This window comes from Brassica napus, chromosome A9 (assembly GCF_020379485.1).
Source record: "Brassica napus cultivar Da-Ae chromosome A9, Da-Ae, whole genome shotgun sequence".
In the NCBI taxonomy this organism is placed as follows: Eukaryota; Viridiplantae; Streptophyta; class Magnoliopsida; order Brassicales; family Brassicaceae; genus Brassica; species Brassica napus.
In genome coordinates, this window is record NC_063442.1 from 13,342,428 (window position 1) to 13,357,803 (window position 15,376).

General features: G+C 33.5%; 3 protein-coding genes across 5 annotated transcripts; all 3 read right to left on the reverse strand.

The window, feature by feature from the left end:
* Positions 1 to 161: 161 nt before the first annotated feature.
* Positions 162 to 1,525, reverse strand: LOC125577916 (zinc finger BED domain-containing protein DAYSLEEPER-like). The gene is made up of 3 exons (XM_048740043.1): positions 1,255 to 1,525; positions 755 to 1,115; positions 162 to 392 (listed from the first exon to the last, which is right to left on the reverse strand). Exons 1-2 carry the CDS (start codon positions 1,519 to 1,521, stop codon positions 768 to 770), a joined length of 615 nt encoding a protein of 204 aa, XP_048596000.1. The 5' UTR covers positions 1,522 to 1,525; the 3' UTR covers positions 162 to 392; positions 755 to 767.
* Positions 1,526 to 2,359: 834 nt separating this feature from the next.
* LOC111200973 (protein prenyltransferase alpha subunit repeat-containing protein 1) lies at positions 2,360 to 5,048 on the reverse strand. 3 transcript variants are annotated; one of them, XM_048740047.1, is made up of 10 exons: positions 4,790 to 5,048; positions 4,173 to 4,502; positions 3,987 to 4,100; positions 3,816 to 3,906; positions 3,643 to 3,717; positions 3,504 to 3,581; positions 3,224 to 3,307; positions 3,081 to 3,131; positions 2,726 to 2,953; positions 2,360 to 2,615 (listed from the first exon to the last, which is right to left on the reverse strand). In XM_048740047.1, exons 1-10 carry the CDS (start codon positions 4,870 to 4,872, stop codon positions 2,583 to 2,585), a joined length of 1,167 nt encoding a protein of 388 aa, XP_048596004.1. In that variant the 5' UTR covers positions 4,873 to 5,048; the 3' UTR covers positions 2,360 to 2,582. The 3 variants fall into 3 exon arrangements, with proteins under 3 accessions (XP_048596004.1, XP_048596003.1, XP_022548400.2); XM_048740046.1 differs by having other exon boundaries at positions 2,360 to 2,611; positions 4,790 to 5,040; XM_022692679.2 differs by having other exon boundaries at positions 2,360 to 2,611; positions 4,173 to 4,471; positions 4,790 to 4,939.
* A 1,109-nt stretch (positions 5,049 to 6,157) lies between these two features.
* On the reverse strand, positions 6,158 to 10,270 carry LOC125577918 (berberine bridge enzyme-like 25). The gene is made up of 2 exons (XM_048740045.1): positions 9,634 to 10,270; positions 6,158 to 7,402 (listed from the first exon to the last, which is right to left on the reverse strand). Exons 1-2 carry the CDS (start codon positions 10,134 to 10,136, stop codon positions 6,283 to 6,285), a joined length of 1,623 nt encoding a protein of 540 aa, XP_048596002.1. The 5' UTR covers positions 10,137 to 10,270; the 3' UTR covers positions 6,158 to 6,282.
* Positions 10,271 to 15,376: the final 5,106 nt, after the last annotated feature.

The following is a 15,376-nucleotide window of genomic DNA, read 5'->3' on the forward strand; positions in this document are numbered from 1 at the left end:
ACATTCATATTATTCATAATAATTTTTATATTTATATAAATTTCACAAAATCCATAATTTATTTATTTGTACTTATATAAATTTCACAAAATCCATAATTTATTTATTTGTGTTTAATTAAATTTTATAAAATTTGTAAATATCATTTTTTGTAAAACAAGTAATGTTTCAAATTTATTTGTGCTTAATGTTTCAAACATAACAAAGTCTGTAACTCAAACATAACAATTAACAAAGTCTCAAACTCACAGTATCAAATATAATAAAGTCTCAAAAGATAACAAAGTCTCAAACATAATGTGTTGACTTAGTGTTTCTTGATCGTCATTGGAACCGTTCTTCTAAAGTAGCTCTTGGTTTATGGTCTCTGAAGGAAAGGTGAAGAGAATCAACTGCTCACAGTGAATGAAGAAACAAATCAGATCTTACTCACACAAGAAAGTTACTTTTATCAGTTTCATAAACAAGAACCGAGAACAACATCAACAAGTACAACAAACAAACTGCTTCCATTTCATCAGAACCTAACCTAGTATTACGGATGTACAAGAAACTAATGTGTCTAAACTATCATTCGTGATCAGTTGACTTAAAGCAAATACATCATCAAAGAAACTATCAGTTCTAAAGCAAATCATCAAAAAACAGTGCTATGAGAGTTATCACTCAGTTTCAAAGTATTTAGCACTCAGTTTGATTCAGCTAAATAGGAAACAATCCAAACTTAAAGATGGGAGAGCAAACATAATCATACCTCTTTTCTCTTTCTAAGAAGTAAACTCAATCTCATCACCAATTTCTTGAAAGCCACGGAACCAGTTCCTCGCGCAGATCAAAGCTTGAACATTTGTGGGTAGTAGACAGCTTCTATACTTGTTGAGGACTCGGCTACCGATGCTAAAGGATGATTCCGACGCCACTGTTGTGATAGGGATACTGAGCACATCGCAAGCCATTGAAGACAACTCTTTGAAGCGGCTTGCATTGTCCTTCCAGTATGACACAGCATCCAAACTTCTAAAGCTGTCAATATCAACCACTGGCTCGCTCAAGTATGTGTCTAATGCTGATTTCCCACTACCACCCGTCTTTTGAGAGCAGTAAGCATAAAAGCCCTGTAAACAACAACAAAGAAATGATCAGAGTCTGAAACTGTTTAAAAGGAACGTGTCTAAAAGGCTAAAACATCAGCTCAAGTTGAGCTGCTCAACAACAGTAAGCACTAAAACAAGAATCATAAAGAGATAAACTTACATCATATCCTGAAGGGATGCTGTGTCGAGGAGCATGTGAAGTAGATGCTCTAGTGATGCTTGTGTCTTTCTTATATGCTCCGTAAAGCTTGACCATCTTCTCACGAATATACTCCACGTTCAATTTGGCAGTGTCAGGATCTAGAATATTGTAACAATACTCTAAAAACGCAAGCTTCAGTCGAGGATCAAGTACTGCCGCAATTGCTAATATGTCACTGAACTCTTCCCAATATTTGTTGAACTTCTCCTTCATGGCTTTCACCATTTGACAGATAACTCGATCCTCTGAATCTTCATGAGCTCTCAACCAACACTTGACAACTAAAAAACCCTAATTTTTTAATGGTTTGGGCCGCCCAGAGCCCATTCGGACAGGACCAAATTGTCCACGGGTGAAAACGGTTTTACGCCCAATTGGACCATTTGTTATTTGGTCAAGCCCATGAACCGCCCATCACAGTTTGGACTGGTCAAGCCCATGGACGGCCCGACCATTTGACAACTCTAGTAGCAAGTAAACTTCTCTGGAACCCTAACTAACTTCACTTTCCATCAAAGTAAAACACCAAAGCTAGCTGCTCCCCCTCCTCTAATCCCTCAGAACAAACGTTCTCCCATTTCTCTCCTACCGGCTACCGCTTGTAGATTCTTCCGTTTGCGTCTACAAAACGCGCGTCGAAAACGTTATATGGAGCTAAACCGTGTTTCCCCATCATTACACCAAACCCTCCTTCACTAAAATGAACTCCGACTCCAACACTCGGGCAGGTTCCTTCAGGGAAGCCATAGATCTTGCTTGATTTAGCAATTTTGTAGTAAAGCTCAGGCGATCATCGCACAACCAAACCTGTTTCTTCCCCCCTGTAGTTGATCTCGATCTATCAGAGATTGATGAGATCAAGAATGATGAAAGGTGCTTGGTAAGAAAGGCCTTCGTAGTAATAACCACCACTTTTAGTTCTTATGGATTTCAGATGGGGTAACTATCAGAGTCGGTGTGTGCGCGCGCTGACCGCTGGGGCAATAGAGCACTGTTGCATGGTGACCACTTGCAACAAACACATGTTTTATGTTTATGTGGACATCAAAGTTATCAAACATACTTTTTTTCGCTGTAAAACAAAGGAAAACTTTTAATTCCAGTAAATAAATCAATATGAAATGTACTATATTGAGAGTCCCTCACAGTATCACAACAACATCAGTCATTAAATCGTTGTTATTGTTTAGCTGCAAAAAATATCTATCTGGTGCAAAAGCAAGGAGGGTCTCTCTTGATCAAGTGTGTTCAGTACACATTTGAGTTTCTCTGTTCCAAGCTTCTCTTCAAGCATTCTCCACAATTCTGGAATATGCTGGCTCATAAATAAGAAATCAAATGAATCATCAGATGATTTGCGAGGAAAATAACCACCAGAAGAAAAAAAAACTCTCCAAGTCTATTTGGACAAGTAGAGATCAATACTAACCTTTGTTAGCCAAAGCATGTAGACAGAAGCATGCAGCGCTTGAGCTTGGAAATCTTCAAACTTGTTATCAGGAACGGTCATAGAAGATTCTAGAAGATGGATCTCATTACCAATGAAGATGCCAGTTTCTTCATTCGTGAAGATACTCTCTCCGGTTTCAGATAACTGATTGCGGCAGAAATACATTATCCAATTAAGAGAGAGAAACCTCCTGTGAAGCCATAGTGCCTGAAACCAAAAGTGCAACAGCTCAAATAAGTCGTTCTTGATCACACAGATAAAAGAAATTGTTGCTCATCTCTATAGTCTAGACTATATTTGTTTTTTTTATGGAAGATCAAAGATGATCATATACCTCTCGTCCCAAGTAAAGTTTTAACAACTCTTTGTTCCAATCAAGCTCTTCCTATCACATTTATTGCAAAGAGGTTTGTTTTCAGAGCTTCTTTCATTTTCAGCAAAAAAAAAAAAATGAAAACTAAGAGAGACAAAGCGTACCATCAAGATTTTATGTGCCTCAGTTTTATCATTAGCATTGCTTCCTTTCACCTTAAGTGCCTCCAAAACCCTGAGCATCAGCCGCTGCTCATTAACGCAGAAAATATAATTCAAAATTTTTTTTGGCTGTGAGCTACATGGAAAACTTGACCAGATTGTATAGAGAATGTTCGTTGTGTACTTTTATACTTCCAAAGACCAAACATGATTTGGATTAAGTTCGTGAGCACTTTGTTACTACATTCATGTATATTGTAATAGTTATAAAAGCGGGTCTTACTCTGCGATAATGGAAGCAAGAACTATCAGCTACATGCAGCCCTGCCCATCTTTTAGATTTCTTCAACTCTTGTATCACCTGAAACAAAAACCATATATGTTCAAAAAAGATCTGGAAAATCTGAAGAAAATGATTTTACCTGCTCGATTGTCATGTAGGAAACCGAAACCAACCAGCAACGGTGATACCATGCACGATAGTTCATCTTTGATCTCTGCAAAGAGATAGTAATTGATTAGGAGCCAGTTACCATATTTATTTCATCATGAACCTTCATTATATAGGGGCATAAAACCAAGAACTGATTTTAACCTCGCCTATTGATTCCACTAGCTCAGACTCTTTGTTGATAATCTCTTGTTGCGTGGAAGAACTCCGAGAAATCATCTTAATTATCCACCTTCTGTTACAATAACAATCAAAATATTATGAGCAACACTGATTCTAATGGATAGGTTTCTTGTTCTTTCATAAAAGACTGACCTATGGCTCCATGTTGGCTCGCTCTTTGGAGAGTTTGAAAGAATGAGCCTAGAAAGACGAAGTTCTTCCGTGAATGCCTCCAAGGGTAGCTTTTGTTTCGACAAGATCAACTTCCTATAGACAAGAAGCAAAAACATTAGGAAACAAATCAAGCCAAATTATAACTAAAATTCATTTTCTAAGTACCTGGCATTCCATGCAGTTCCAAAATCTGAGCTTAACAGCAAAGCAGCTTGGCTATGCTTCATGACTTTGCTCTCAAGGGTAGGACAAGAGACCCCTGATGAGATGTTGTTGGTAAGGGACTCAGCACATGCGTTTTCATGGCGTTTGTACTCCTTAAATGCAGCCAGGAAAGCATGTTTTGCAACTTTACATAATTGAATAAGTATATCGGTTGATATTCCAAGTTTATGATCTTGATTCCAGAAACTTGTTGAGGTTCCGTCACTGGAGGATCCTGCTTCTTTATCCAGCATTATGAACTGTGAGGGGTGGATAAACCCAACTTCATCACTTTAATTCAAAGAGAGAAATAAAAAAAAAAACAAAGTAAGAGGAAGCATAACAGAAAGAATGTGTTTAAGATGAATCAAGAAACGCCTAGAAACTTATATATACGTCTTCTCATGTGAATCTAGTCAGAGTTATATGAAATCTAAAATCACAGAACCCATCAACAAGAAATGAATGAAATTAATATTCGCTGATCATAACTTGAAATCATCTTTAAAGAAGAATAAAAAAATAGGAGAAGATTTGTTGTTGACAAAAAAAGTAGGAGAAGATTTGATGATGCTCACATGAGAGGGTCAGATTGAAGAACATGCTCGAACTGAGCCAACAAGTCGAAGCAATCTTCTTGAGAACATGATCCTTGTTCCATTTTTCAGAAGCTACAACTTCCCACTTTCAATATCTGAAAGAAAAAAAATACATTTAACAAATAATGCTAGAGAGTAAAATCAAGTAAGACTCTTCAACGAAGGAGATCAGAATGCATCAAAAAGATAGTAGGAAAAGCATATATATACGGGACTGAGACAACGAGTTTGTAAATCTGAATGTATAAACTCTCACCCACAAAAGACTCAGTTTTTCGATTTCAAGACACAAACAAAAGGCACAAAGATCGATACTTTCTTTCTATACGCACTAAAATGGGTTTAAAGACATGGGGGGGTTTGTGAAAAATGGGTTTAGAATTTGAATTTGACGATGGAGAGAGAGAAAGAGAGGTAGAGCAGTGTGTGTCTGACGCAGGAACGAGCTGTTTTAGGTCTGTAAAGGAAAAAAAAAGGACATAATAATGGTGCTGCCAACGATCGAACCGGAGACCTTTTGCGTGGGTCCAAGTCTCACTTATCAAATTCTCGGGCAAATGCAAAATACTTAAAGAAAAATGGCAATCCATACTATTTTAGTTGTTTATCTGGACTTTTTCAAGGTTTGTTGCTGTAAAAGTCAATAGAATTCAATATACAAATAAGGTTTAAATTGCATACTAGATAATTGGGTGATAAAAGTGTTAACTGCAAATACTTAGAGAATATTTACAAGAATTTGTTCTAGATTGATACGCCATGTGAAATTCTTAGGTGTGAACTTTGGTTCTGTATTTTTTTTTTTTCTTTGGCTCAACATCAAACTTCTCATTACCAAATATCCAACATCAAACTTTGGTTCTGTATTATGTTCAAAGATTCCTTAGCTGTATGTGATTGGGAGAAAATACTTAGGGAGTTGTGTGCAAGTCTCCCTTATCATAATTTGGTTGGATCTTAATTTACATAAGCGTTGTTAAACACATACGAAAAATGTAGTCTTTAGATGCGTTATCCGCTAAAGTTGTCTATACGTACGTTCCACATCTTCATGATTCAATGTAGTTATTTTGTCGCACCAAGAATTATTATTAGTTTAATTCCCATATAACGACTAGTTTGGGGATAACAAAGATCCTCCAAACAAGAAAACATAAAGTTGGGTTGAGATCACTTTGGTGACGTATAAAAAATCTCTGTTTTGAATTTTAAGGTACATCCATCATATCTATTCAAGATTGTAAAGAAAGAAAGAAAGAAAGAAATGAAGAAAAAGAAGAAGAAGCATTGTTCGATTAACATATAGTCATTTACCAAAAAAAAAAGAAGCATTGTTCGATTTAACAGTTAACCAAAAAAAGGATTGTTCGATTTAACAATTTACCAAACAAAGAGAAGCATTGTTCGATATATTCGAGTTTATTGTATGATGATACTTATTTGAATTTTGTTTAAAAATCATCTTCTTAGCTTCAGTAAAGAGGTGGGATGCTTTGTTCGTGTCGAAAGAAGTTCTCTGGATCAACCTTTGTTTTAATCTTCACCAACCTATTGAAATTGTCTTTGAAGTACTTTGCTCCCCAGACTTGAGCTTGTTTGAGGCTTGTCTTTAAGTTGTTGTTCTGTCCCAGGTCTAGATCTCTGTAGTTCACATATGCTTGTCTTGGATTGCTTGAGACATAAGGCGTCATGTAATTGTACAACTCCCTGATCCATTTGATACGCATGTCTGGTCTCTTCTCGGTGTCTGACCAGCTCCTATAATACAGAATCATGAAGCTGGTTCCGCTTCTATGCGGAAACGGGATCTCAGATTCAGGGATTTTATCCATCATTCCACCGTATGGAGTCCATATCATTACTGCAGCTTCTTCTTCAAGAATCTTCTTGATCATCCCTTTAAGACCTAAAACAGGAATCGGTTCTTTAGCGAAGTCTGATTTGGCTTTGAAGTAAACTTCTCCAAGAGGTGACTTTGCTTGAAGCAAAACCTCAGGAGGAGGAGGAGTGGTAGTTGAGAATCCAGAGCTGTACATGATGGATTCAATCCAGTTCATTTCTATACAATCCTCCAGAGTTAGCCCTAGTTCTGGAAAACCCTTGCTCATTACCTCCATCAAGTTGCCTTTCTCGCCAAGAAACTGACCTATGTATGACATGGCCACAGTTCTGTTTTCATTGTTTCCAGCTATGGTGAAGAACACGCGTAAGAAGAGCTCTTCAACGAGCTTGTCCGCAACTTGTTGCCACTTTGAAAGAATCTTGAATCCTGCGTCTTGGTCTAATGTTTTGGTGACCGTGAAGACAGTTAGGGTTTTAGGAACAGGAACAAGCTTGATCTTCCATGACAATATTATCCCGAAACTCCCTCCTGCGCCTCCTCTAATCGCCCAAAAAGTATCCTCTCCCATCGCGGTTCTGTCTAGTAATTTGCCATTAACATCGACAAGCTTTGCGTCTAGAACGTTATCTGCAGCAAGACCATACTTTCTCATCAAGGAACCGTATGCACCGCCTGTTATATGCCCACCTATGCCTAAGCTCGGGTATATACCAGCAGGGCATCCATGAGTCTTGCTCTTCTCTGAAATTCTACAGTTAACATACCAAATGTTCAATAGTCAAATTGTGTTTTCTTGTGTACAGTTATCTGGTTACGTTTTGTCATTGCATATTGTGAAGTCAAACATATGGGTTTTAAGTATTTAGAAAACGTCAAAATAAGTAAATAACTCTTCCAAAAAGGATTAAATTAACATAATTATGTTTGAGTTTTATATTTTTTACTCTTATTTTCTTCTAGATTTTTAAAAATTCAGATCTGAAATCAAACCTTTAGTTTATCAATGTAATATCGAAATAGCACAATATTTTAGTATATATTTTCAAAATATTTGGTAACTATACTTCCATATTTTTGGAGATTTGATAATGGTTATCCGTAGATTACAGATTTTACTCTGGTGTAAAATAAAACAATGAGCTAAAAATTAAATTCTACTAATCTTAAAACATTGAATTGTCTGTAGATTGCATATTCCTATACAGTTTAATGGTTAGATTAAGAGTTGAATAAGCAGCATATAACAAAAAAAATTAACAAATTTTGAAATTTGTAGACTACTTATTCTAATAAAAGTAGATTGACTAACAAAACATGGAATTCAATTTATTCTAGTAAAAGTTTATTGCCTAACAAACGCGGAATTCAGTTTGTACAGTAGAATATAAAATTTAACTAGGTGTCTTGTCCGCCCATGCGGACATAATCATCTTACGAATACTTATTATTTTATGTTTTATCTATCTAAAAATCGGCATAAGAAAACTCTAACCGGTGAACATGTTGAAGAAAAAAATTATGGTGAATTATTTGTTCCTCAAAATTTATAACAGTTATATTAAAATTTTAGTCAAATTATTGAAAGGTAGATCCCACTTTTTTCTTCTAATTTTTCATGGAGGAATGAATTTATAAGAAAAGATTTCCCAATGCAATTTTGATAAGGAACAAACTGAACAAAAATTCATATTTTTTTTTTATTTTTTCAATTCCTTGAATGAAATTTTATTTTGTTCATTTTTTTCATTCTTCTAGTGTCACCAACTGAAGCTATAGTGTTTCACGAATTAAATTTAAACTGGTTTAAAGTAAAAGCAAGAAAATTTGTTTTGAACTCAGTTACAAGTTTAGATATTATTTATGATTTTAAATAGTTAAATCAAACATCAAATTATTTATAAATGTCAAAAAACGTTCATCAAACTATGTACTTATATAAATATTTTTGTTTGACTAATATTTAATTATAAATTTTTTTATATCTTAATTTTTTAACTTTATAATAAAATATTGTTTTCAGATAGCAACACATTATATATATATATATATAAGAATTCTCTTAATTTTTAAATATATTTTCACAATTTTATTATATTAGTTTATAATTAATTATTTTATATAGCATATAAATTTAATATTATTAAAATAAAATTCGTGTTTTGTTATATAAAAAATTCATTACAGGTTTTGTGAAAATTAATAAATACTCAGTTAAAAACTATTAATAAATCAATGACCTCTATATAAAAGCTTTAAACCTAATAAAATATGACAAATAAGAAAATAAGAATTTTAATATAACATATAGATTTAAATATTATTAAATCAAAATTCGTTTTTTATTAGATATAAAATTCATTACGGATAATTTTTTTAATTAGTGATTCAACTAAAAATTATTAATAAATCAACGACTAAGCTAAAACCTAATAAAAAACATGACAAATCAGCAAAATTTACTAAAATCATGGAAATCATGACAAATAAGCAAAATCAAAATAATTATATATCTAATTACATATTTTATAGTTATATTATTTAAATTATTAAATTATGAACTCAACTAAAAACTATTAATAAATTAATGACTCAGCTTAAACCTAATTAAAACATGATAAATAAGTAAAATTACCTAAAATCATGGAAATCATGAGAAATAAGCTAAATCACTTCATAAATAATAGTATATATATTATTAGAACAAAATTTAAAATTTTTATTTAACAAGTTTTAGAACTCAGAGAAAATAAAAATACTACATTGATTTTATCTCAGTATTTTTCTATTGTTCCTATTTTTCATAATTTTTGGGTTTATAAAATTATGTATTTCATTAAGTTTGATAAATATAAAGAAAAATAAAGGTAAAAATGAAACAAAAAGATATTATCCTATAAAGATAAACATGCTGAATTTTTTGTTTATATTTCCAATTTTCATTAAAAAATAAAACTGGTGCTTAGTACAGAACTAGACTTACCTGTAGTAAAGCTCACCAGTCGTAGCACCAGCTTCAACCCAAACACTATTGTCTTCAATATCAACGTTGATCTGTCTCAGTTTCGACAGATCAATAATTATAAACGGTATTTCTATCTGTGAAACATAAGAGACGCCTTCATAATCGTGACCGCCGCTCCTAACACGGAGATGAATTCCCAGTTTCTTGGAACATATGATGGAAGCTTGGACGTGTGTCTCGTGAACTGGTTTGAATATGAAACCCGGTTTAGGCATTGATTTGGTCAAGTATCGTTGATTTTGAGCTGTCGAGTTAAGGACTTCAATGAACATCGAGGCGTTCCTTTCAGGACTGAAGAATGCTTTCTCGAGTGGAAAATCGACATTTGTGTTTTGGTGGAGACAATTGATGAAGTCATCTTGTAAGGAGTTTGAAGAAGTTAATGCTACTGTGTAGAAAGAAAAATATAGGGCTAAAAACGAAATGTAAGAAATCACAGGCGCTGATTTTAAAACTCCCATCCCTGCAGCATTACAAGAGAGAAAACAAACTTGATCAAAAAAAAAGGAGAGAAAACAAACAAACAGGCTTCAAGGTGGAAATGAATGAATGTCTATTGTGTTTTTTTTTTGTCAATGAATAAACTTTGTTCATATATACACTTGGATAAAAATGACTCAATCAACTTTAGTGGTTATGTTTATATTCAAAGATGGCGTGCTCAGGATTGTCAAAAGATTCGTTAGTTGGGTTTACATTATTTATTCACTTGTCTTGAAATGGCAAATATATCTTGGTGACGTGACAATCTTTTATTCACTTGTCTTGAAAACGTTGACTTTTTAAAAAAAATATGTTTAAAATCATAAAGGCTGTTCAAATAGTACAGATCGTGTAGATTATTCAGATACTGTAGGTTATATAAGATAATGTAGGTTATATAGATCAAATGGGATAAATGCAAATTAAATAAATGGATAAATGCAGATCAAATAGATTAAATATTTTATTATATCTATGAATTAAATCTTGATCCGTACATTCACATGAGTATTTTTTTTTCATCAATGTCGAACATTTTGTTTTAATTGTTTAAATTTTGATTCAGTTTTTGTTCATGGATCAGTTCAGTTTTTCTTTATTATTGATCTGTTCAAGTTTTGCAGTTATGGTGATTGTAATTTTAGAAGCTAATCACACACGCTTAAACCAAACCATCAAAGTCAAGCGAGGAAAGATGACATAATACATAATCATATACTTCAACCATTTTCATGATCTGGAGCGTTTTTTTCCCAGATCTGTCTTGCTTTATCGTTTACTTCCGCGAGTTAGTGGCGCGTGGGCTTTGGAAGAGTCACACCTGACATGGATCTGTCCTTTCGTCATTATGGAGAGGCTGTTGTCTCTGTTAGTTTGTTGCCTTGGTGTCTCGGCTTTGGACACGGTTTCAACCCCTTTCAAGATGTGCCTCAGAGGTCCTCGACTTCTAGACGTGCAGCGGTGGTCTCTTCTCTTGCGGTGTCCGATGCAGGTTTCCTCGATGGCGCGTGAAGACCTTCGGCTCTCTTGACGCGTGGAGTTGTCTATGCTCAGGCGTTGGAGATCCGGTGGTGTTCTTCGATCTTTGTCTCCTCTATCCTTCGGTTTAAGCAGCAGAGAGCCCTTCTCGGAACTGTGCACCTTTTGTTTTGGGTTTTTCGAGCCGGTTCTTCATCGTATCTGCAACTCCGTCCTGTCACCGGTTGTTGCTTCAGCCTAGCCTTTTGATTCATCCTCTAATTTTTAGAGGTGATGCGTGTGAGATGGTTGGACCTTCAGGTGGTCTATGCAGGTCCATTTCCCTCTCTGTGACGGCGCGTTTGGTCTCCAGCTATCCCAGTGCTTGGTGGGTCTTCGATCTTCTCGTCAAGCTGGAGTCCATCAATGGCTTGCAGGTGATCGTCTCAGCGTGTTTTTAGACATCTCCATCTGAGCCCGTTTTATGGCTTCGTTTGGCCAAAGCGTCTCCGTTTCGGTTCTAGGAAGCCTTCAGGTTATCTATCCCCTCCCCTATCTATAGTTCAAGATCAAGTCTCGGGTTAGTGTGTTGAATACGACCTCTCCGTATCTCCGTACTGGTCAGCGTCTGGCAAGATAGACAGACTTGTTGAGGATGGTGGTTCCCCTTAACTAGTTGGTATGTTTCAATTTCCAGTTCTTGATAGTCGGTAAGAGAAAGAGAGTGTCGTGTGGATCGAGCAGCTGTGTGTCGGTGCTGGTTTGAGAAAAAGTATCTTTGCAGTGGTCGACTAAATTTCGATTTGGTCGGCTTTGTTGGCCGCAGACTTCTGGTGATGACGGAACCGGTAACGGGTCCTCGAACCTTAGGTTTTTTCCCTCCTGCTGTATTTATTCTTTTTTCTCCTTGTGTATTAGTGATAAGCCTAATTTATTTGTGAGATTCACTGTTTGTTCGATGACTAGCCAGATGTCTTGTTCCGATTCACTGTTTATATATTAAAAAAAAGAACTTGAGACCTTTTGCGTAAATGAAGAATACCAAAGAATAACGGCAATCCATACTATTATTTGTTTAAGGGACTAAGACTATTTCCAATGGTGCACTCTATTTTTCATTCTAAAAAAGATTAATTTTATAATAAAGTTGAGTTATACTATAATGATATTTTATTTTAGAGTAAAAAATAGAGTGATGAACAAAAAGATAACGTACTTAATATATAGAGTAAACTCATTTTTACTCTATTATTGAGTGAAAAATAAAGTACCACTAGAGCGCTTTTACTCTAAACTTTATTTTAGAGTGAAAAATAAAGTGAAGTTGGAGATGCTCTAATGTGAACTTTTTCAAAGTTTGTTGTTGTAAAGTCTATATAAACATGATCTAAATTGCATATATACAAGAATTTGTTCAAGATCAGGTGCACGTGAGATATTTCTCATATATGTTCAAGGCCGGCTTAGGCTTCAGGCTTGGTCTGATATGCATATCTGAAATATTTATTCCGTATGGTTAGGATGTGAACTTTGGTTCTTATTATGTTTTAAGATTCCTAATTTTGTATGTGACTGGGAGAAAAAAAAATGGAAGTCACTGTGTTTAAATTAGAGCAAAGTGGAAAGAGTTCTGTGCAAATCTCACTTATCATAATTTGGTTGGATATTAATTTACACTAGGTAGTAATCTGCCATGAGTGGATGGTGAATAGTTGGTTAGATTATTGGTTTGACAATGTAACAAGAACAGGCTGGAAGCAAAAAAAATTTTTTTGGGCTACTTACATATAAAAAATTAGAAATAGTAGTTGGTTGTACTTGAACCCAACACCTCAAACACACTATTCGTAACTATAAACAAATTACTCTACCATAGATTTTGTTAAAAAGAAGGCCGACATATTTCATATTTTATGAAAGGCTAGAAGTACATGCTTCCTTTGCTTGTATCCATGGCCGCTATTAAACAAGAGACTAGCTTAAGATATATGCGTCTTGCACGAGATGAACAATATGTATTGAAATACATTTTATATATTATTATTTATTTTGTATTAATTTACGTATTATATATATAATTAAATTAGATGAAGTACATAAATCAAAACAATACTTTTGTTTATTTACAATAACGTTTTTGGTAAATAAATCAAACAATCATTTTATTTATTTTATAGGGTATATGATTAAATTTCAATGATATTAATAACATAGATATACATTATATTTTCATATCTATCTTTTAATTGGACCTATTCAATAAGTCATCACTTAAAAATCACGCGTTACTTTTACATATAACTAGGTCCTTCTCCGCGCTACGCGCGGATAGTATTTTAATTTTTTTTATATTTTTGTACTATTATGTCAATTGTTTAGTTTTATAAAATGTTATGTCTTTTACTGTAAATTTGGAAATAAAAATCTAATTTTTCCTTATTGTAAAGTAAGTTAATTTTTTTGAATCTTACTACAACACATTATATATGAAGAGAATATAGTTGGTCTTTATATTATTATTTGGTGTAATATTGATGGTTTGTTTAAATGGTTTTTTCAAATTATATATTTTAGGATTGATTTTCGTGACTATATTCTATAATTGTCTAAGAAAAAATTGTTTGTCCAATATAGACATCCCAATAAATATGGACTTCTGATAAATTTGTTCATTGGGATATTTAGTTTCACTTTTAATTTTATTCTTTTTTTTTGGCACCCTCATGCTAGCTTGTGGGGCTAGCCAACTTGGTGCAAAAGGGTTTACAAAAGCTGATTGAGATGCGCGTGATCGGACACTTTTTGCTAGGCTATTCGTACGAAATTTTAAAGATCTAGGAATATAAGCAATAGAAAGTTCAGAAAATTCTTTGGATACAGCCTGTATTTCGTCGAGCTCCGAGTCCAACGCATGCCAATCTTCCTTCTTTTGAACGAGTATAACCAGTTGTTCACAGTCGATTGAAAGACCATATCTCTGTGTCCAAACTTCAGTATCACTTACATTGCCCATATCAAACCTTCAACTTCCGCTTGCAGTGGTGATTTGGTGCGTGTATATCGGCCTTTGCTCCAAACAGCATTGGAAAGTCACCATCCATTTACACAAAGCCAAGTCCAGATTTGTCTCTTTCATTTATCCAGGATGTCTAGCAGGAACGTTTCTTTGCGGAGGAACAGTTGTGTCCGTTACCTCAACTCCCATATCAATCTCCATAATCTCATCTATACGTTGAGCTTGTTGCTTCAATTTTATTCGCTAATGGGAAAGACCTTATTCCTACGACACTATTAATGATTATTTTTTTTTTGTAACATAAATACAGCAAACTTATGTTTTATTTAACAAAACTCTTATTTTAATTTTGTATTAAAGAATCAATTATATTTTATATTATCCATAATTTTAGTAAATTTGCTTATTTGTCATGTTTTTATTAGGTTTTAGTTAAATCATTGATTTATTATTTATTTTTAGCTAAGTCACTAATTTACTAATTTTAAAAATACCCTTAATTAATATTATATATATATATATATTAAAAATGAATTTTATTTTAGTAATATTAAATTTCTATTTTATATTAAAATTTAGTTAGTTTTTCTTATTTGTCATATTTTATTAGGTTTTAGCTTTTAGACTGGTTATTGATTTATTATTGATTTCTAACTGATTCGCTAATATGTTAATTAATACAATACCCTTAATGAATTTTATATATAATTAAAAACGAATTTTATTTTAATCATATAAAATTTATAAAATTTATATGTTACATTAATATTAAATAATTGATTCTAAAATAATATAATAAAATTATCAAAAAATTTTAAAATAAGATAATTCTTATATATATTTTGTTGCTATTTGAAAACAATATTTTTATTATAAAAGTTAAAAAGATACAAAAATATATTATTAAATATTATTCAAGAAAAAACATTTATATAAAGATATTTTCTAAACTATTTTTAAGATATGAGTGTTTTAAAAATTTAACACGAGATGTTTAGAACACGGAATTATGCTTATGAAAGAGTGGCTCGGGAATGGGCTTCGAGATGGGTCGAATGGGCTCTGAAAATAGTTTTTTTTTTAACTCAAACCAGTCCGGATGACATGGCATCTTGGTTGGTTCACAATATTTTGCCCATGTAGCAGGGTTTAGAAAAGTGAGATTTAGTCTCTTTTATATAGTAGGATGTTTTGGACCTACGTATTAAAATAAACCAAAATGATAACCGATGTAATTATTCTAAA

Excerpts from the sequence above, each read along its gene's own strand:
- LOC125577916 (XM_048740043.1), bottom strand. The coding sequence starts at position 1,521 with ATGGTGAAAGCCATGAAGGAGAAGTTCAACAAATATTGGGAAGAGTTC. Across the intron at positions 1,116-1,254 it reads GCATCCCTTCAGGATATGAT|GGCTTTTATGCTTACTGCTC; the intron begins GTAAGTTTATCT and ends TGTTGTTTACAG.
- LOC111200973 (XM_048740046.1), bottom strand. The coding sequence starts at position 4,872 with ATGGAACAAGGATCATGTTCTCAAGAAGATTGCTTCGACTTGTTGGCT. Across the intron at positions 3,308-3,503 it reads CTTGCTTCCATTATCGCAGA|CGGCTGATGCTCAGGGTTTT; the intron begins GTAAGACCCGCT and ends GTTAATGAGCAG. Across the intron at positions 2,954-3,080 it reads AACTTTACTTGGGACGAGAG|GCACTATGGCTTCACAGGAG; the intron begins GTATATGATCAT and ends TTTTGGTTTCAG.
- LOC125577918 (XM_048740045.1), bottom strand. The coding sequence starts at position 10,136 with ATGGGAGTTTTAAAATCAGCGCCTGTGATTTCTTACATTTCGTTTTTA. Across the intron at positions 7,403-9,633 it reads ACTGGTGAGCTTTACTACAG|AATTTCAGAGAAGAGCAAGA; the intron begins GTAAGTCTAGTT and ends TGTTAACTGTAG.